This window comes from Argiope bruennichi, chromosome 10, assembly GCF_947563725.1.
Source record: "Argiope bruennichi chromosome 10, qqArgBrue1.1, whole genome shotgun sequence".
Lineage (NCBI taxonomy): Eukaryota > Metazoa > Arthropoda > Arachnida > Araneae > Araneidae > Argiope > Argiope bruennichi.
In genome coordinates, this window is record NC_079160.1 from 19,853,296 (window position 1) to 19,877,447 (window position 24,152).

The window sequence follows — 24,152 nt, forward strand, 5'->3', positions numbered from 1 at the left end:
TCCAAATCTATACTAAAGAAATTTCATCATCAAAAAATAAATTGAATTTCTTACAAGCTTTATTTCCTTGTATAGTTTTGGCTGAAATTCTTTTTTTTAATTGAGAGTTGAGCTGTAAGTTTTTTAAAATAAATTATTGTGACTGAGAAAAATTTAAATATTGCAACAATATCCTGAAACTATTAAATACTTCCTTGAATATACATAAGTCATTTACAAATATAATTTAAGCACTTGTTTTCATGGGCCTTTTAATACCTTTATTTCTAAAAGAAACACTTCTCCATAATTATTTTGACATGTTTATTATTTTATTTATAAACAAAATCTAATGATATTTTGAATATCAGAAAAATTATAGTTGTAGATAAAATAGCTGGAATATTTTATTAAATTAAATTCTTAAAACAGGTAAATACATTAATCTCAATAAACAAATTATTCATGTAAAAGTATCTTATGAAATGTCTGAGAATTTATGAAGCATTACAATGCATGATATTTTCTTATTCTAAATTTCAAAATAATGAATTAAAGAATTATATATATATAAATATTTTGTAATACATAAAAGTGTACAGTATTTTAATTAGGGAAATGTATTTACAAAATTATATTATAAGGATTATATAGGTAGAGACGAACAAAATACTTCATTTATAACTAGAAATCTATTGATTATTTTTTAACTTAATTTATTTTTGAAACATTTATATATATATTAATTTACAGATGCCTCATACAGAAACTTAATATTCATTTCATTTATAGTCTTCATTTTTTATCTTAATTTATTTTGGAAATATTTATATATATATATTAATTCACAGATGGCTTATACAGAAATTTAACATTTTATTTCATTTATATTCTATGTAATTTACTTTTGGGGTATGTCTCCCCCCAATTTTTTCTTTCTCTCATAAAGCTATTATATTTTCTTCACTGGTGCATAAAATTTTGAACCTCTGGCTAGGCTGTGAATACCAGGAGTAGAATTTTTAAGTACCAGACATGAGAGTCGTATAATTCCTAGTGCAGTTCAAAAAATGGCACTTATGTGCATGGATTGGTGAACAATAGTAATGAAATATTGAACTTTGGAATTTTTTTTAGGGGAGGGATTAAACAGTAGCAAGCACTCACATGTATCAGAAAATTGAATATATATTTTGAATTCTTGTCTTCAGACCGATTGTAGCCAAAATTTCGCCTAAAACTATAATTGTGATCACATTCCAAATTTCATTTATTTAAGTCAGTGTATTTTTGAATTATTGCATTAATATGCATGCAATAATTGACAGGCAGTCATCTCTGACTATCTATACTTTAGATGTTAAAACAGTGATCAAAATTCTATTTATCTAAGATGCTATATTTTTGAATTATCACATTTATATGCATATAAAATTATAGGCTGACAGACGGTCAACACTTTGATGGACTTAATTCAAATATCACACGAATCTACATTTTAGATGCTAAACCTGTGTACCAAACTTCATCTATCTAGATCTTGATGTTTTGTAGTTATACTCGGATATACTTCTGAATGGATTTTTGTTCAGATTTAATAGGTATCTATGAGTCCTTATACCAAATTTCACCCACCTATTTCAAAGCATTTATGAGTTTTCTGGATTAATGGAGATCTAAAATGTGGAGATTCATAAAGAATCTCAAGTTAGTTTAATTTCATGCATGTTTGTAAATATTCTATCAACATGAATAAAATATAGTAGACACTAAGTACTGTAATAAACAAATATTAAGAAACAACAAAATAATTTTCAGTCAGAATTTGTTTAATATATTAAATATATCAACATATGAATTACTTTTAAAATGAATTATTAAATGCTTAGATAGAAGCTAAAATTTTAAAAATGTTATCATAGGTAATAGATGTAATTTTTATACATATATTATGATTTCAATTTATGGCATACTTAAATTTTACAGTCTTATTTCCAAGAAACGAGATATGTGAACAGAATCTTTATCATTTAATCATATAAACACATAATTGACAAAATAATGACAATATGCATTACAAACTGATATACAATGTCATGGAAGAGAAAATGCATATCACACTCTAAAAATTCAGCTACATGGAAATTGTAAGAAATCTATAATTAGTTAAAAGTTTGATATCTCTTTTTCACTATAAAATAAATTAAAAGTTTTGACATCACAATTTATCACAAAAATAAATTAGATAAATAGCACAAATATAAGGTATATTAGGACAGTAATATTTTGGAAGCATTTGAGAAACAATTAGAAAATTAAATAGCACTAAGCTTTAAGACACAAGATGCAAAACCATCAATAACTTATGAAAATAAATAAACTGAGTATTTAAAAACACAATAAAAGTACAAATCAACAGATAACAATAAAAGTACAAAACAAATTATCAATATAATTGAGAACTTTTTAAGTATATAACTAATGGTTCACAAAACCATTATAATTTTGGCATACTTTTTTAATTATTAAAAATAGAACAATAAAAATACTTAAGCAAATATAGTATAATGGCACATTTTAATACCATTAATATAATAAGTGATAATTTGTTTAATTATCTTTATAAATTACAAATTAATTATTACCATTATAAATACAGAAATTAAAATAATACTGAAAAAATTAAAATAAGTATATTCTTACACTATAAACATATCTTTAAAAATTTAGTATTCCTAAATACATTTATACATTAATTAAACTACTAATGTGGTTAATAAAACTGATTTCTTATTTGACATTTCTTCCTTGTATAACAATAAGGCAAACATTAGGATCTAGGCAACATTTTTTTTTCTTTAACTATAATGTTTAATTAATTAATAATTGAAAAAATAGGCCAAATAAAAAGAAATCTGAACTACACAAACATCACAAAACATAAATTTTAAATAAAAACATGAAATCTTTTTAGCACCAGTAAACTGCAACACAAATTAATTACATCATTTTATAGAAGAAGGAAAAAAAAGGAACAATGCCACATAAATCTAAAAGCTGCATTCTTTTAAATCATGCAGATCTTGAGCTGAAAGTATCATCTTGATCTGTGATTTAAGTGCAGTAAAAACAATCTTCGAATAACAAATCTATCACAAACAAATGTCTCAAATTCAGAGCATCAATATAAAATGTAGTTAGTGAAAAATTTCCCATATACAAAGCCTTTCTAATATCTACATTTTTACATTACATCTTTTCCTCAACATCGTTTTAGTCTAAAAAATAATAAATATTATTTATCAACTTTAATCAAGCAACAATATTGTTGATTAATTGCATGTAACACAAAAAATAATCTCCTGGCACTTTTAATTACAATGCTTTCTTTCCATGCATACTGGATACGTATCCAATAATTTTCTCAGAAAAATTTTAATATTAAAACCCAAAAGATATAATCAATAGATGATTTTTATATAAAAGTTATCAAACAACAGCACTGATGAAATTGGAACAAGAACATATACTTTTAACTGATTAAAGAGTTTATTTTTCTCATTCATAAGCTTTAAATTAGAGAGCACTTCTGAAATAGTGGGTTGTGACCTTCATTAAATTCATTCAGTGAAATTTTAGGAAAATTTCAAAAATTCACAAAGGAATTTCAACACATTCATTGATATAACTTCTCAAATTTATTCCAATTCTACCTAGAAAAAATAAAGAAGACATATTTTGCTTTGCAGATTGCATTAAAACCCATCAAACAGTAGCTCTACAAGAATTCACTCATGATGCATCTTCTGATTTTCTTTTACAACAGACACATTAAGAGAATTGTGTTGAATTTTCTTTATTGAAATTGGGAGCAAAAGTATTTTATTAATAATACAAGTAACAGAAGATTATAAATTTTTATCAATTTATAACAGAATACTTAACTAAAAACATACATTGCTCAAATTTTGCAGGTAACATATTAATAGTGCAAGCAAATCTAAGAGGCATATAGAAGTCCGTTATTTGAACTTCCATGCAAAGATAATTAAAATGCATTAACCAGAATCATAAAATATCAAATTATATAAATATATACTCCAAAGATTTGCAAAATTTCACATGCCTCAGCAATTACTTACTTCTTATTATTTCTTAAGAGGGTAATTATGGCACTAGCATATTAACTGCATACCAATGATCAATTGCTAAATCAATAGCTAAAGATGTCCTAATATTTCATTGATTATGTTGGCCATTGATATATGGTTAAGCTTAAAAGTTTACCAATGACAGTTAATATAAATGTACCAAAATTCTGTATATTATTACAGAAAAGGAAAATTTAAGAGATTCTGAATTTTTCACTACACCCCACTAAAGCTGTCTCAAAATTTTAGATTCAATAGAATTCAAAGTTGAATTTCTTTATCATATTTTGATAAGAGCACAGTTATAATTTTTAGCTATATTCATAATTATCTTTTCTATCATAGAACATATCCAGTTTTAACAATTAACCAATAATGTGTGATTTCTTTCAAATATATATCTTTTCTAAATATTTTCACTGTGTCAGTCAACATTATGGGTTAAAGCACAACATAATTTTAAGGAACACCCAGGAAATGCAGTAAGCCAAAAGCTTTTCAAATGCATTTTTTCATCAAAGCATAATAATGTTTTATCATACAATAAAATGCAATGTGAATTTTACACAGTCATAAAGTTACTAAAAATCTCAATATTTTAGCATTATAAGTTTCTTATAGTGTGCATAACAAATGTAAGTAATTATAGTATTGTGTAGTATTGGTATGGTAAAGGAATGATCAACACTGCTTGAAGAACTTCTACTTAAAGCTTTTCAAAATAAACTACATGCATATTAATAATACATAGTTTACATACAAATATCACCTAAATAAATCTATAAAACACATAGAATAAATTAAAAAATTTTAACTTAGGTAATAAATTAAGTTTCTAAACATTGGCACACATGAAATACAAAAAAGTCCTTGCACTATTTACAAATAACAAAACCTTCCATTTAGCAAAACTCTCATCAGCAGTTTAGATGAAATTCATAGATTGCTCCGAAATGACAACTGTGGCTGCTCTGATGGCCGACTGGTCTAAAATGAAAAGACACACATATTTGTAAATAAATGCCATAGAATTCATTTTTATTGCTAAGAAAATTAAACAGTAATTGTGAATATTTATAGACATTTCTTTGTGTAATAGATTGCTTTTATATTGTTAATGTAAATTTATATATGAACTAATTTTTTGTAATTAAATTCTAATTAAACTACATTATGCTTTAAAAGAACTTGAATAAACCCAGGACCTCTAGTCATAACAAAATTTACATACAGATCAGCAATATGCAATTTTAGAAATTGCCAATGACTTTTTATTTTAAAAAAAATGTCATTATTTTTTTATTAAGAGTTTTAAAGTTTAAAATTGAAAAAAGAAAAATATCCCCAAATATTTGGAAAAATAAGTTACTAGATAATTCATTGCATCACTGATGGTATATGAAGCTTTATATCATTTATTACTTTGAAAATATTTTTTATTATTAAAAACGTAGTAAAAAGAATAATTTTTAATAAAAACAGAATAAAAAGTTTTTTTTAAATTTTTCTTTACAAAATCAGAATTCTGAATGCAATATATATAAATCCTGATTACCGTACACAGAGAACAATGATTAACTACATAGAGAATGAACAACAATGAATATTAATTTTTGAAATGTATATCCGAAGTATACACCAAAGGTAATCAGCAAAGACCTTTTTAGAGCAAACAAACCATCCTTACTATCACGGTATGAAGCAAGATTATAGTATTTTGTCAAGTACATAAAAATTTATCTAACTAAATAGAAATCTATATTTGATCAGTCAACTTAAGAGCAACCTAAGTATTGCAAATAGCTTCTTTATGAAAAACACATTGCTCAAGTTACTTATGATCTATAATATGTTTATCCTCAAATCATTTTTGCAATGATAATTGATAAAAATCTATTAATATTAACAACTACTAGTTCACTTAGTATATATTTTATTATTATTAAAAATCTATAAATATGGCTAGTTATAGAAGGAAAGAAAAACAATTCACATACATGTTTTGAAAAAATAAACAGATAGAAAACAATTTAAAATTTTTTTATTCTGCTATGAAGTATATATTATCAGAAATTCTATCATTAAATAAATGAGTTACTACAGTATCTATTAAATTCTTATATAATCTTATTATACATATTCAATTAATATTAATAAAATATTATAGAAAATTGTTTTATAAAAAAGTTGTCATATACGAAAATAGAATGAACACCAATAAAATCTTGAAGATTGAAAGAGCTGGTATACTTAATATAAACATAATTTTGATTGTTGTCAACCTAAACTTATGGCAATATTTCTTTAATCTACACTTAAACCTTTTTTTTTTTTTTTTTTTTTACATTTAAAATGTAAATAAAGATATTCATTTATTTAGAAGAACTTAGAAATAAATGTTTCATTTATCTTATTATTATCTTATCTAAAATTCCATCTTTTAGATAGAAATTTGGTTTTAAGCTCTTAATTATTTTATTATATTTTTAAAAAAGTATTTTACCTACAAGTGATAAAATGCACCTTTAAATTTTTAGATTACAATTTAAATAATTGACTTAGTTGTTGTTGCTTTTTATGAATAATTAATTAAATTATGCAAATAAACAATTAATGCAATCAATTTATGTAATTACATCAAAGGGACTATAGTGATAATATATTCCTTCATTATCATACTAAATAATGAGATATTTATTTATTTTGCCTCTAAAAAAATCTTGAAAAATTTTTTCCATTTTTTTTAAAGATAAGCAAATAAAAATCCAGATGATTCTTATGAAAATGAATGCAATTTTTTATAATAAAAAATCTAAATTAAACATAACTTTAAAAAATATTTTAAAATTTTTTTAATTAAATTAAATCAAAAATAATGTAATAAAATTATTAAATTTTATAATTAAAATTCATAGAAAACATGCATAATGCTAAAGGAGAATAATGAAATTTTCATCACTTTTTACTTTTTTTCCTCACAAAGCAGCATTTCAAGGTTATCTGAAGAGAATATATATATATATATATATATATATATAAACTAATTTAAAACAAAAAATGACCAAACAATACTGAAGATAATTCAAAACTTTCCTTATAGATCTCTCATAAAATATATACAAATATTGTACATAAACATAAAATTTGATTTTTTTTGTGGTAATATTAAGTATAATGGTAACAATTACTATCATCAGATATATAAACTCATCTTGAATATTGATAGAATGGCTATATTCTATATCTTGATAATTTATATTTCTTGAACCAATCTTTTTAAAGAAAATTCATCAGCTCAGCACACATTTCATCTTCTTCTTGTGCTTGCTAAATTTCTGATAGTAATTTTTATGTTGCTGGAAAAGCAGCAACAACCCTTTGAATATAAGCTGTAATTTCTTCTATGAGCTCTTCATCTTTCTTGCTCTATTGGATTTAAAAGGGAATTAGCATTCAACCAAATCTTTGCCAAGTACGTATTGCACTTATAATGAATATCATATCATTTTCAATTTCATTAGCTGAAGTAGAGGAGACATACCATTTAATATTTTAAGGTCAGAAATGTGAATTAATGTTTTATGACTATGTTCAATATTTATTTTAAGATTAACAATGTGCAATGAAACTTTTCACATTCCTCAGAATTACAGCTAGTTTTGTTCTCTATTTGAGCATAATTTTTTTCAGTTGCAGGAGGTATCCGTGAAGCATAAGCAATCAGACCTTTGGAATTGTAGTCTTGCATTTGATGTGGAAAAATAATGCCATAATATAATGTATCAGCATTCAATTGGTTTTTTGCAATCATACAGAGCTAACACTGGAAGCTTATATAAACTTTCTTTAATTCTTTCAAATACATTTTCTTTATCAGAATCTGAAATACATCTTGTATCTGACTTCAACATTGCATATAGTGGAAAATTCTAAAAACAATTTACGAGGGTCATCAAAATATAATCAAATACTGTGCAAGATTGAAAGAAAGAGTTTGATTACTTGGTTTCTCTACTCAAATTACTCTCAATTCTACTCAAATTAGTCCATATTTTCTAGAGTCCATCTATAATACTCACTAATTATTTATAAGCAAAAGCATATATGTAGTTATAAGTAAATAAGTTTCCAATTTATTAATATATAAATGTAAATTCATGCACTTGTGTTTTATATTAAATTCTTCTTTGATTTGCCAAGTTTTACTTCTATTTTCTATGGAGAAAAATGCTTTTCTTTTAAAAAATTCAACTATCTACATATAAAATTATAAACACTTTTTGCAGAAATGTTACATATGATATGTGACAAAAATCTTCATTGGTCGATTTAATTTTTAGCATGCATGCAACATATAAATAATAGTGTAGGATGCTATTATTATTTATATTATTGAAGATTAAAAATAAATCATAATTTAAAAAATCTTCATTCCTTTCAAAATTCCACTAATTCTGAAGAAATAGAAAAAATTTCAAGCACTATAAAGTTACATAATTTAGAGGGAAAAAAATGCAAATGATAAATTTAAATAAAATATAATATTTTATTTAGATTAAACATATTAATTTTTAAATGTGCCATTATTTTCTTGTTTACGCTTCTTAATGCTTATTTAATGACGAGTACTAAGGATACCTATTATGCCAATCTTGCAGTTAATAAACCAAGATTTAAAAATAAAAAGTGGATTTTTGAGAAGTTTTTACTATTAATCCCCACACAGCCACCACTAAATACAAATATTACACAATCCAAAACTTGAGTTGAAACAGAATTCATTAAAATACCACAAGAATCTCTAATCTTTCTTTTGACATATGTTCAGCAGAATGAAGAGGAAAATGCAATGGTAAAGTATGAAATGAAATTCTTAATTTTAATTTACTTTTTCAATTAATTTGTTAACATACTTCTACAGTGTAGAATTTTCTTTTCAATGTTCACCCTTGTAGATTTTAAATCATTTAGGCAGTCAGCAATGCACTTCTTTTTTTAAAATTCTTTTGATCATTTTCAAACTCCAAGCTTTGATTTGTCATATTTAAAGTAGGCAATTTTTGCATATAATCCATATTCTTTTATGAATTGAAAATTTTCTATTCCCCCACATTCCCCCCCCCCAATTCATATAAAATCAAACGTACTAGCATTAGTTTCTTTTTTAAAATTTTCAACCTCAATCTTTTTATTTAAGAAAAAATTCCACCTTCAACTATAGTCCAGATACTGTGTTGTATAATCAAAATCTTAATTTCTATAATTTCTATTTCCCCACATTTTTTTTTCCAATTCATATAAAAACAAACATGTACTAGCATTAGTTTCTTTTCTAAAACTTTCAACCACAATATTTTTATTTAAGAAAAAAATCCCCCCTTTAACTATAGTCCAGATATTGTGTAGTATAATCAAAATCTTAATTAATTTCTGTAACTTCTAATAAGACTCCTAAATATATTGATAAAAACTTATCATTCTTATAATTCTAGAATATTTCAAATTCCTTAAATTCTACTTACCTGTAAGCGACATCATTTAAAAAGTTGTTGAATTCTATCAAAATAATATATCTTGCAATTAATTCACAAGAAAAGAATATTAACTTTCATCTTATTGAACAGGAATACGATTATTTAGCAATATTCCTAAGATCAAAAGAATTCATATTTCTGACAAGTTACAGTTGAGCAAAATTTGGATTCAGTTTATTATTCAAACTTTATAAAAGAAAGTATATGCAAAATTCCTACATTAACATTTGAAATTTTTAATTACTTTTCTGGAAAAACTTTTTGATTAGTAAAAGTCTATAGTATTTCACCTTTAACATACCGTTAGTCATGCCTTGTCTGAAAGATATACAAGTACTTCTTTTTTCAATAACTACATGTTGTTATGTTTGAGAGAAAATCATTTTTCAATATCTTTCTAGTTTGTTTTAGAAAAAGTTTATTGCACTTGGTTTGTGTCAACTTTATATTGTGTTTATATATTTATATTATTTTATTCCTAAGATAAATTATTTACTAATGTTAACAATATATACTGGTGTATCTATATATACTGGTAACAGAACAAGACCAAATTTGACTGGAAAAAAAACATGACTAATGGAGTGTTAAAAAATCTTGTATTAACTTTGCTGATATAGGCATATGAATTAATGTTTGTAAAATCAAATTTAGAAGCATTATTTATAGGGTTGGATCATTGTTACATTTTGCAACAAATTTAGATTTTGGTAAAGGAAATGCCACATTCAACTGCAGTTGCATTTACCAGATACCTGGCTCTGCAAAAATTTATAAGAAGTGTCCCATTCTTTGAAAATTTTAAAAAGTCCCCTCCCTTTCTCGTTGGTGAGTAAATTAAAATAAAAAGTTCAATATCTCACAAATGCAATTATCATCATTTATTAAAAATATTAAATACAATAAGAAATTTTAACCTTTAATAAATCAGAAAACTTCAATTTATGGATAGATATGGTTTTATCAATCCATCTAGATAGATAGATAAAACCTATCTCAGATCCAATTTTCTGCTGAAATTACGAAAGCCTCACAAAATATTTTTGGTTGTGGAATGATACATGAAGGTTGAAACTATATATTTGATTTCAACTTCTTTATGCTTTTCATTCCTAAATTCAATGTGCAAATTTATTTGCCACATTTGTAAATACTTGTTAAATGCTTCATCTATACATGTACAATAGATTACACATATTAAGAACAATCTGCATTTGTATAAAACACCCTTATTGGTACAATGTTAAATGAAACAAATTAGGGGAATTCTGATGCTCCTTTGAAGAGTTTTTTGGTAATATTGCCGACTAAGAATACTTTCCGAAACAAGTTTAAAATCTCCTTATAAGAGCTATATGGATAATAACTATACACTTTTCAAAACCCATTTCAATTATTCATTTTAGCTTTATGAAGAAATAATGAATGAGACAACTGGATTATTTCTAGCTGCTGAATTTGTTGTAAAATTCTTGTCACTAGTGATTATTATCTAGATAGTTCTCCTTTCCCATTTACACATAGGAAAACCTTTTTGGTTCGGTGGAATTCTCAAGGAAAAAAGAAAATCAGAAACTCTTTCTTCTCTTCAAAACTAATGGATGCATATCTTACTCATTTCTCAAGGACTCGGTGAAAAATCAAGTTTTTTCCATAATTTGAGTTCCACAAAATAAAATTAAGAGAACTTTTAAGGCTATTGGAAATTCTGCCTTTATTTTCAGAATTCACATTTAAGCATTTAATTTCATTTTTATATATATATATATATATATATATATATATATATATATATATATATATATATATATATATATATATATATATATATATATATATATATTATACTGGGAAAACAATACATCTATTTTTAAAATTACCAATTCGATTGTAAAATCCCATAGATAAACCACACTTTTTAATCAAAAATTATTGAGTTAGAAATAAGAAAAATGAAATAAAAGTTAGATTGCAATTTAAGAAAAACAAAATAAAATTCTGTAGGAAATTTTCATGTTCAAAAAATAAAGGTTCAAAAAAATAAATTTTCAAAAAGCGATCTGCTAAATAAGAAGTAAAGAAATGACTCATTAACATAATAAGTGGTCTAAAGCTAAGATAGATTTTTCTACAAATGATATAAAAAAAAAGAGAGAAAAGCCTCTTTCTATTTCTCTTATGAAAATCACACATAAAAAGGGATTTATGGATGTGCTTTCATGGAAGCTAAAGATAAAATATTTTATAATTATGAATATATATTTATCACTTTTAAAAGAACATGTTATATGGCAAAAAATTTGCTATTAAATTTCTTGCCAAACCACTGTTTTGAATATGAGAAATGGAATGATGATATAGGTCAAAATGTATTTAAATGCATAAAAGAAGACATTCACTTTTGCTCTGTGTTGATGATCTGTCCCTTCTTCCAAAAGCTCTGCCTCCCAGTCTTCCCCTTCCTCTGCAGGATCAAAACTGTACAGAGGCATCAAATGATGACGTAGTTTGTCCAGCCTGGAATGATAATGTTAAATCATCCATCAAATCATTATTTATAAACATTAAAAATCTACCAAATGCTTCTAGGTGCATATTAATTTTCAAATAAAATAATTTATAAAAAAGTTCAAAAGTAATGTTATTATATTGCATAATAATGTGATAATAAATGATTAATACATAATGAACTACATACAGAAAAAACATTTCTTCTTAATTTTGCAATAAGTTTTAAAATAATGCAGAATTATTCAAAATATCACACAATATAATACCACTGTTTTGAATATGAGAAATAGAATGCTGGTATAGGTCAAAACATATTTAAATGTATAAAAGAAGACATTAATTTTTCCTCTAATACAATAAAAGTAATATCTCAATACAATAAATAAAATAATAAGGAAAATTATAATAATATATATTTCATAATTATTATTAGTATGAAATAAATTAAAGACAAATTTCTCAACAATTTTTGTTAATTAGACCGAAAACAAGAATTCTATACAGATCCCATTATTCTGAACAATAATTTCATCAACAAATTATAACACGGATGCACTTAACAATACAAAAGAAATTAATTTCGTGGTACAAATTGGATAATTAGACACTCTTAAAAAGAACCGAATATAACCATTAATGAAATAATATTGACTCAGATAGTAAAAAATTTAAATACAAAACTTACACCCTCCCCTCTTCCTTTTGCATAAGATTAAAAGGAAAAAAACAGAAGAACAAGATTTGCTAAGAAGATAGCAATAACTTTTACAAAGAGAACTAATAATTAGAGCCAAATTGCAATCATTCCTGTTACCATCTAATTATGATTTTAAAATGAACTTTAAAAGAACTATCAAAAATTGTACTGCTTCTAATATTATAATTTAAATTATAAAAATTAAACAGAACATTTGTAATCACAAAAAAAAAAAAAAAAAAAAAAAAAAATCCATGATAAATCATATAAATGGGATAATTTTTTAACAGAAAAAGAAGCATCATTAGCAAAGAAAGAAATTCCACATTAAGTAGTTTATCATTTGATTTAATGGCGAGATCTCCATCACCTTAAAACAATATTATTATGTAAATAAATATGGAGATTTAATTTATTTATATAAAATGGAATGCCTTTCGTTTGAATCCTAGATATATTTGAATGAAATTCGGCACAACTTTCTTTAGTACTAAGGATTAACCAGAGTATTAAAAAGTTCACCATCTTTAGTTTTACATTTATTACACAAAATAAGCATCTTTTAATATGTTTGCACAGTAATTTATCTCTAAACCCTGTCTTTTAAAATCTTTGCAATTTCTTTTACTGCTTTACTTAATTTTGTCACATATTTTAGCAGTAAAATTTAATGTGCCCTATTCAAATTTATAATAGGTATTGCAGACAAATCATGTCTTTTTAATATTTATTTAGTGTCAGTGAGTATTATAAGAATAATATTTTGTTTGTTGTAAATAATATTTTACACTTCATTTAGTTTAATAATTCATTTAATATAGTTGGCAACCTGTTTATAGAAAATTAATGCAATTTTGTCTTTCTAATTAAATGATTGCTATTTATTTTGCCTACATGAAAATGAAAATAAAAATTAAATGTTTTTAAAGATTTTTATTCAGTTTATTAAACAATTTTTGTTGTTTCTTAAAAAATAAGACCAAGGCAGCAAAAATATTTTACTCCTTTTTATAAGTCTGTGAGTTTTTATTGCCCATTTACTTAACAATATTAACTCCAAAGTTTTACTTTTAAAAACATGCCAAAACACATTTCTTTTCATCCTTGCTTTTTCTGATAAAATTTTTTTACTTCTTTTTAATTTCATAATACCTAGAATAAGGCCATTTCTTACTTTATTGATCTGTCATACCATAAAATTTAATTTTGACTCCATTTGATTTTTTTTTTTTGAGTTAGTACCTCTTGAATGGAAATATTTTGTATAACATTTAAAAAGAATCATTAATCTCAAAAGCTTATGCCCAATATAATTAATGTAACTAAAAGTGATAATAATTCCTTCACTATCAAGTAATAGTAAAGATGAGGGCATTTACATTCTCTTTGATTCTCTTATCTCCAGAAATATGCTATTTAACTTTCAATGCCTTCCATTTCCAATTAATTTTGTATCGCTAATAATCTATACTTATAATAAAGCTGAATGTTTGTGTATGTATGTGTGTGTTGACGCTCAACAGGCCAGACTATTTGACCTATAGCTACCAGATTTGGCACATGTATACCTTGGAGGTTGGGAATGTGCATCTCAGAACTACTTTTTAGAATTTTAATTAATTAAAAATTAAGCAAAATTTTGGGATTTTTTCATGATAACTTCAGAAAATATTACTGCACAAAAATAATTTTTACATCAAGTTTAAAACCAAAAATTTATCTTTTTAATGATACTAATGTTTTAACTTATAAATTAGGTTCCTTTTTTTTCATGCATTTTTAAAAACATATTTTAACCATATTTTTCAAGAATTTATTTCTCACAAAATAAAAATGAAATTTAACCTGCATGCATAGTGAAAAATTAGCTTATCAATGTGTTGCCATCATACTGACCAAAGCTTAAATTAAAAAATAAATTAACTATTATTGCAAATTAAACATATAAAAGTGTAATTTTCAGCATGTGTCTAAATGAAATGAAATATATTTTCTAAAAAGTTTTTTTTTATGATCGTTTACAATATCTATATAATTAATTCAATAAATCCGTTTTATTTAAGGAAAACATGGGTTAATATATACAGGATATCCACTCTAGTCAGAGTCTGAAAGCTAATTTGTAAAACATTAGTAATAGACATACATCTGTTAAAAAATCACCTAAATGAATTAAATAATTATATTTAACTTGAATCAATAAATACTCTGATGAAATGTGAATTTTAAATTTTTACATGCTCTGTGAATCATATTTAACAAAATATTTTTGAGGCACTAATATTTTAAATAAAAATTGAACTCCATTCAACTAAACCAATGATTAAAACTGACACTTAATTATGAAAATCTGAATTTCACTTTGCTATAAAAATGGACGATTTTAGATCACTTCATCAACCATCCTAAAGAAAATCCATCCACCAATCTCAAGAATGATTGGCAGATCTACTAAGATTGGTGGACCAGGCTTTCTCAAGACTGATTTGTCTAAGATTATAAAAATTCTGATAGTTCTAAAATTTTAATATTCAAACTGAATCAATCAAATTTGATTGTGGAAGATAGAATGTTTATTTATTTATTTAAAAGTTGAAATATCAAGAATATTTTTCAGAATATGATTCCTTAGGATCTAAGGATGGTATAAAATATTATTATTAATGTCATTTAAATCCTTTTCAAAATAAAATTAAAAACTGAATTTTGTGATGAGTCATAGAAATTTTTGTTGAATAATTTCTTGAGATATTACATAAAATATGAAAATTATTCCATAGATGTCTATAGTTTCAATGAACAACAACTGTGTTTTCACATTCATATATATGCCATCAAAAACATAACGTGTAAAAAAACCAAGTCTCGCAACTCAGTTCTTCTATCGTAAAAAGTTGTGAGATCCATGTAATACCAAGTCGGTCAATTTATTCAGTCTCTACTTAAGGGTCCTTCTATCTTAAGTTATTACGTAATTAGCTAACCTAACCACATCTTATAGTGACCATATCAATATTAAAAATCTTTTATGGTTTAAATAAATAGATTGACTTGGCCATCGCATGAAAACACAATACATCTTTACATTAAATTAGATAACATTAACATATTATATAAAATTAGATTGTTTAGTGCATGAAAACACAATGCATCTTTACATTAAATTAGATTACATTAACATATTATATAAAATTAGATTGTTTAGTGCGATTGCCAAGTTTTGATGATCGGTCAGTCAGTCAGTCAGTCAGTGACAAAATTCACAAACTTTGACTAGTTATAATTCTTAAACTACTGGTTCAAATTTAATGAAATGTGAAATATACCTAATTTGTATAATGCCTGCTTGGTTACTGAAAATTCAGGCTTCTAGTTTTATCCATAACAAAGTTATAGGAGGTCAAAAATGGCCTGAACTGCTTCGAGAAAAGGATGGTACGGACGTGCCGCTTGTTTTTGCTCGACTTGGCGGGGGCACTGCCGTGCCCCCAGATATTTTTTTAAATATACTCGGTTTCAGTAAAAAATGTTTTTAAATTAATAAATTCAGTAAAAAAGTGAAGTTTTTTTTAAAAAAAATAATTTGCAAGTTAATTATTCCCTCTTTTAAAATTGAAATTTTACAGGAACCAACAGAAAATTAGAATGTGATACATGGTTCAATGATAAGAATGACTTAAGGCCTTCATAATAGCATGAGTGAATTATATACCTATTAAATTTGAAGCTTAAAAATATTTTGCTGAAGAAGCTATTAAGAAATCAAGTTACATAAAATTTTTCATTGAATATTTTAGCAAGTATTAATACTGGAGGACTAGCTGGTCAACAAAGGCAGCTAGTGCTTAGTAAAACGATATCTAAAAGAGGTCAATATCAACTTTGTAACTCTATTCTTTATCCATACTAATTTTATTTATGTTATGTTGCATATTTTAGAGTGGAAATATCAAGCCATCCTTTCATACATGTGCTAAATGGCGAGATTAAAAATGTTGTATATCCAAAGCCTATACAGTAATAATTAGTTACATGTTAATAACCTGTTAAAGAATTCAAAAACTCAAAAATCGTAAAACATAATTTTTTTTTTTTTTTACACTTTCTCTTTCATGCATACAGAACCAATGAAAACAGACCAAATTACATATGCAAAGGCTATTAGATTATATATTTTAAAAAATTCCCATGTTGGTAAACATTTCTATATAATAATTATTTTTGCAATTTTACTGCCTTGTAACCATAAACCAACAATTCTTAAATGGTGACACATATATATTTAATGCTATACTGGGTCCATTAGGTAATAAAATCATAAAATAACAAAGGAACAAATAAAAATTTTAAAAATTAAATTGAGAAATTATAGATGCTTAAAAAAACAAATAAGTTTTGAAATTTCTTAAAGAAGCATAAATATATTTCTATAAAAAAGGTATTAGTTATTCTTTTCAGAACAACAAATGCTGACTAATAACTTTTCAGAATAACAAATCCTGAAAAGATTTTAGCATAATACAGGATAATTTAATATAAATGCATTGAAGCAAAATTAGTAATGAACTGTAAAACAACTGGCTAGATGGCCATAGCTAGATAACCAGAATTATATAGAAATCTAACAATAAAAATAAATAATTATATAAAATGAAAGTCTAAAAAAGATGATGATTCTGATCACATAATCCATAATTTAATAATCAATAACATAAAAGTAAATTACTGAATATTTTCTCAATCACAAACTTTTAAATTGCAAGTTTTTTTTTTTTTTTCCTTCTTTTAGAATAAGAATAGAACTTTCTTAGAATAGAACTTTTTATTTTCCATATTAACACATAAATTCCGTCTTATTTTTTTTTATCAAAAAGAGAGAGAGAGAGAGAACATTTTTAAAAAAATCTGTTAATAAAAATAATTTTAAGAACATCATTTAAAAAAGAGATTTATTTAAAAAATATGGGTTCAATTTCCAATGAACATAAAGGAACACACTGAAACTAATCAAAAACTCCAATGTTTAAATACAAATAAAGAGATAAAAAAAAATTTAGATTTTTTTAATGCATACTTGGAAACAACACAGGTGCAAAATACATTTTGAACTAAACTATTTAAATATTTTTATATAATATCAGAATTGAATAATTCAGCAGTCTGTTAGTTGCAATTAAAACAAAATATATTGAATTTAAAACAGAATTGCTGAAGTATCACATTAATTTTGACAATAAAGAAATAAAAACAAAAACTTACCTCTTTTTTCTGATAATAAATGCTACTAACCCCACAATAATGATGACAGTTACTATTGTTACTAAAGGCAATATCACAAAATCAAGCAAAGCTGTATGATCAGATGTTTCACCATGATGTATTAAAGTAACATTAGTTGCTGTAATGTTGAAATCATCTTGATATACAGAAGTAAAATTAGATGCATTGAAAGGGTTCTCAGATGAAACCATTAGCACTCTCAGTTGCTCCTAAAAATGTACATAATGCTCAGTTACAAAATGAAACAGTTTATTTGTGCAAAGAAATCAGACATATTAAACAAATAAGAATAATACTTATAAACTATAAAGAAAAATTATAAATATAAAAGTTTTCTGCAGAAATATGAGATTTATATCAACTTTTAATTAAAGTAAGTCCAGCATCCCATGGATAACATAATGCTTAATTTAAGTGTGTAATGTAATTTTGGATTTTACAGTTAGGAAACAAACCTAGAAAAATACATGTTATAAAGAGTAAGGCAAGGGTTGTATTAAATCCTAATTCATCCAGCATTTATGGAAGACTAGTAACATTTTAAATCTATATCTATTTTTAAAAAAATGGAAGAAAGAGCAGAAAACAATTCTAGTTATACAAGAATGAATTTGTGAATGAAAAATTTAAATAAAATATATTAGCAGTATACAATTCAGTGCATTTGGGAAACACAAGAAAAGTATGTGCAGGGGTGTTTGTGGGACCCCAAAAAATCCCCTGAAACTTTTACGGACTTACTACCGGCATTTTGGAGTTTCGAGAAGGGGGGGGGGAGAAATGAAAAATTACAATTATGAAGTATTGAATGACCTAATTATAAACGTTCAATGAATTACTTTTTTTGCAAAATTAATAACCATAAATTTTCAAACATATAAACTACTACATTTTATGCAAATATTTTAAATTACCTGAATTAATTCTTTAAAAAAAAAAATTATCTAATTTCTGCTGCTTTTTTTTTATTTTCTGATGTTTGTGGGCTTGTCTTTCTTTTGTGGTGAACTTCATAATTGCAGGAAGGTTGACTTTTATTTTCCTCATTTACAGTTGAAGAAATTTCCCCGAGAACTGCACATGCAGAGGTAGAAGCAGTTTGCTTTTCTGCTAATGTAGAAGGTTTTTCAGAGACTTTTATAGGTGACTCATCTGAAATACATGTTTTTAAGTCCTCTTGATATGTTTTCCAACTTCTGTTCATATTCAGTAAGAGATCTTTGTGAATTGGATCAGTCATTGGATTCTTTTAGCCATATTTTTCACATGAGGTTTCTTTAGAAGCCCTTAAATCATATTTAATAGTCTGCACTGCATCTAGGGAATCAATCTTAAGAGAGGTTCTATAGTCAGTGACAAGTGTATCCATTAAGTTGAATGCACTTTCCACTAATGGGCCATGGAAACAGCTAAGGCAGGCTTTGACCAATTTAGCCAATGTAGGATACTTATAATCATTTGTGAAATCATCTTTTAAATTAAAAACTTTAGACCAATATTTATCAATTGTATACTTGACTTGATTTCCACTTTCATCAGATGTGTAGAGCATTTCTTTGGTGATATCAATATCACTCTGGTATAACCTTATTTCAGCTTCTACTTTTGACTTTTCATTATCACTAAAAATATGGGACATAAAAGATGATAATTTTTCAAAAGCTAATATTGTACTGGTTTTACCTCTTAGCTCTGGATCTAATGCTGTAAAACTAATTAGATATGAATTTTTAAGGGGTAATTTCTGTTTCATATGCTGAAATTTCTAAATGAAATTCTCTTGCGTACATAAATAAAAAAATATTTCAATAAGCGAAACGAAAAATTTACACGTGCATCAATAAATGAAACGAAAATTTTACACAGCGGAGAAAAAAAAAGTTGCGAAGCGATCAATGACAAATAGCTAATACGGCGAAAAATCCCCCTTCTCTACTTATTGGCGCCACGCCAGTAGAGATAAGACCTTTGAACCCAGAGTCACGTGATCGCACATCTGGTCGAACGAAGTCTCCCCCTTTTTTTTCTGCCGCGCCTACTTGCCGAAAAGAATCCAGACGAGAATGTCCGAGAACCGGGGGAATGAGTCATAACTCGCAATAAGGAAAGAACAAAAAAGAAGATTTTTCCCCCTTTTCACGCATTATCACTACCTTTGGAGAAAGAAAGGAAAAGTTTTCACCACACACACTGACCTTGCGTTTTCTGCTTTAAAAGCAAACAAAATTACCCAGATCAAAATAAATAATTCATTATTATTCCTACTTCCTTTTGAACGACGATCCCTGGAAATTCCGGGGATCAAAGTTCAAAATCCCCGGAATTCCGGGGTTTCCCCGGAGCACAAACACCCCTGTATTATATACGTTATTTTACCTTTCTTACAAAAGGATATTAATTTACTTATTGCAATCACACAAATCAAATCATATGATATATTTTGTTCCATTGGGTTTGCTTGATCAAAATCATTTCAAAATCTTTAGTTATGGATTTCAGCATTCTTCTCATAGTGATTTTCATAACATCAAACTGGGTTAAGAGATAACTTTTAAATAATTTTTTTTTCTTCCCCATGACCTTATATGAGTTTCTTTTTGTAGAAAGAAGCAGTACTCGAGTGTAAAAAATTATTTCTGTAGATCATGTGCTTGAAATTTTAGCTCAAGGATGCTTTGCTACTATTTCATTCTAGACAAAAAAAAAAAAAAAAAAAAAGTTTATTTAATGAATTGCAAAAGGAAATATTTTAGGCTCTCTGAAATTTCTTGTATTTTTATCATCATTAGGCTGTGTAAATGTACTTTTGGGATACATAAAACAAACAGTGTTTTCCTTTTGAAGTTAAAAAATTAAATTTCTTTCCTTTAGTTTTAATAAATTCTAGAGGTAATTCCTTACAATAACAAAATTTATCTCTAACATTTCTTGTGAAAGCACATTAGAGTTATGTTATATCAAGAATTATGCACATCATTCTCATGGAACTTTCATTTGTACTTGTTATCCTACTAATAAGTCAAAGTACTTATATAAATCTTTATTTCAAAATTATAGAATGCTTCTGAATCCGTTTGATTTTTCACTTTAATTTCAATGGAAAGACATTATCTTCCTATCACTAGCTTGCTGCATAAAGAAAAAAAAAAAAAAAAAAAAAAAAAAAAATGGAGAAAAAAAATAAAGGATTTCCCTTGAAATAAACTCTGTCCATTGAATGTGAACATTAATATTCAAGAACATCTATCAAGGATTTGACAAATTTCAGCCCTACACAATCACTGAAAAAAAAAAAAAAAAAAAAACCTTTTCTATGATAAAAGTTATAAAATCAAGCCTCCTGCATGTCCTCACAGTTAACAATAGTGTTCCCCAAAATTAATGCCAGCATGCAAAGAACATCAGCCTTCTAAGGCAATATTTACAAAATAAATAAATAAATCTAAAAATCCTGTAAATTTCACTACAATTTAGCATATTAGTTGTTTTAAAAATAAGAAGAAATTACACATAATTTTAATCTTTTCTTCATTCCAATATTATATTTAGTTTATTTTACATTAAAATATGCCATAATGAAATATGACTTAAACTTCAAATGATGGAGTTTTTGACAAAGTAGTAAATCAGTGTTAAGAGACAATAAGCCATTATATATATATTTTCCTTGCTTATACTCTTTAAAAAATTCGATAACAATTTTTATGAACGTATACTCACAATTTCATTTTTAAATATATGATTAGCCATTTAGCACTTAAACCATTAAAATTAAAATAATACCGTACAATATAAAGATTTAGCACTTCTAATCTATAAAAATAGATTCAAGCAAAAAAATTTGTTTGAATACTATATTAATATTCCCAAAGAGTAAATAAAGAAAATTTTCCAACGCAATTAAAATAAGCAGTTTTGAAAATATGAAAAAAATAAAATGCAAAGTTAAGAAATTATATAAAGTGGTTTATATTCCCAACTAAAACTACTATTCTAAAAAAAAATTTCAAAAAGTATATGCATGTAATGTGATAATATGCATGTAATAATTTTTTTCTCATATCACATAATTTCAAAGACAAAAGCATTTCTGCTTTAACTTATGAGTTGCTTGGGCAATTAGTTTTCCCAAACCTTTTCAAAGTACAGAGCAAGAACTTTTTTTCAGAGGCTTCTTGCGCCAAAAATATAAAAGCCAAAATATAGATTTTAACCTCATCTTTTTATTATTTGACATATCTGGATAATACCCACAATATGAGTGAATAAAGCATCTGAAATATCTTTTATATATTTTAATACAATCCATCAAATGAAAAAAAATGCCAGGATTAAAGCAAATAAATACAAAATGTTTTTAGGTTTTTATAGCTACAACTGCTATAAAATATTTCAAAATTAAAATAAATAATGATTAAAAAAATTTTAGGTTTTAAAGACTATACTTTCCATAAAATGTTTCGAGATTTCTATTAAATATTATGAGTCCAATTTTAACCTTAATTACAGATAACATAAACAAAAATGCAAGCTACATTTTCTTGTAATAATAGCATAACCACATACAATTTAATCATTTTTTTTACTAGTTTGAAATATATAAATAGATTCTGAAACTTAAATAAACAAAACAGAAGTAAAATTATTAACTTGAACTATGAAATAAAAACTCACAATGCAAGTTAGAAAAATATCATAAAAAGTTATGAATACTTGCAGAACAACAGAAAAATATTTTTACACTCATTTTTTACATAAAATATAAAGCATTGTTTTTTATAAAAGTTAGAAACTTATTAAATTAAATATTAAAATTATAAAGACACCATAAATTATTACATAATATCAGCGAAATGCTAGGCACAAATTCAAAGATTTTCAGACTGAAAATTCGGCATCAAATATATATCCTATTATTATTTTTTTTTCCTTTAATTTTTACATATTTTTTACTATAAACCACCTAGAGTTAAGTATTTCTGGAAAAAAAAAAAAAGGAAAATGTAAAACAAAAATATATAAAACACATTTAAGTTCTTTAGCTGTATATGTGGATTTTTTAAAAAATATATTACATTCTTTTTTTAATCAAATAGTAATATAAAAGAAATAATGCATTTCATGGATAACCCATTTCATATCTTATATAAGATACAAGTGAGTCAGATCAAGGAAGAATATATATATATATATATATATATATCGCATTTTTGTTATTTAGATAATTAAAAAATAAAATTGTTACGACACCAAAAAAACTGACAGAAAACAATACATTTTTTAATACAAATCTACAAAATTTTTTATTTGTTAAAAGCAATGCATTTCAAGCTTAAGTCGAAATATTGTGCAAAAGTTAAATTTTATTAACAGTAAATTTTCAGCATTAAGAGATATAATAATTCAATTATTATATAACCTCTTTTTTAGAGGGATTTTCCACCTTTCAGGATTATATAATCATCACTGAAATAGTTATTAAAGAGATAATTAATAAAAGAATAAAATTTGAATCATAAAGACAGATCATTAGATACACATATCTAAGAAACATTTTTCCTTCCGTTATTTTGATAAAACGTTGTTTTTTTTCTCCGAAACTATATTTTTTTTTTTTTTGTATGCGAGTGATTAAAAAATGTTCGACAAAATGTATATCCTACAATATATAATATAATCAGCAATAACAGAGTATTTATTTGCATTTGATTTTTTTTCGCAATCTTTTCTGATCTAACTAACAGAGCGAAACCTCACAAAATTTAACTTTTTAATATTATTTATTTAGCAATCAATTAAAATGAGGCAGTTATTTCCAAACAGAAAGATTTATTTTTTCATAATGTAAAAACGTCAATAAAGTATAAAAGTTATATTAGTATAAAAATTATAATTAATCTAAGCAAAAAAAGTGTACTTACGAAAGTTTTAAAGTCCTCTTAATTTCCAGTTTCGAATTCAAAACACAAATTAGCTGACATGATGTTTACAAAATTTTTT

General features: G+C 25.2%; 1 protein-coding gene across 1 annotated transcript; it reads right to left on the bottom strand.

The window, feature by feature from the left end:
- Positions 1-1,787: 1,787 nt before the first annotated feature.
- On the bottom strand, positions 1,788-24,152 carry LOC129989037 (small integral membrane protein 29-like). The gene is made up of 4 exons (XM_056097349.1): positions 24,074-24,152; positions 18,132-18,361; positions 12,064-12,181; positions 1,788-5,117 (listed from the first exon to the last, which is right to left on the bottom strand). The coding sequence occupies exons 2-4, from the start codon at positions 18,341-18,343 to the stop codon at positions 5,067-5,069; spliced, it is 381 nt and encodes a 126-aa protein (XP_055953324.1). The 5' UTR covers positions 18,344-18,361; positions 24,074-24,152; the 3' UTR covers positions 1,788-5,066.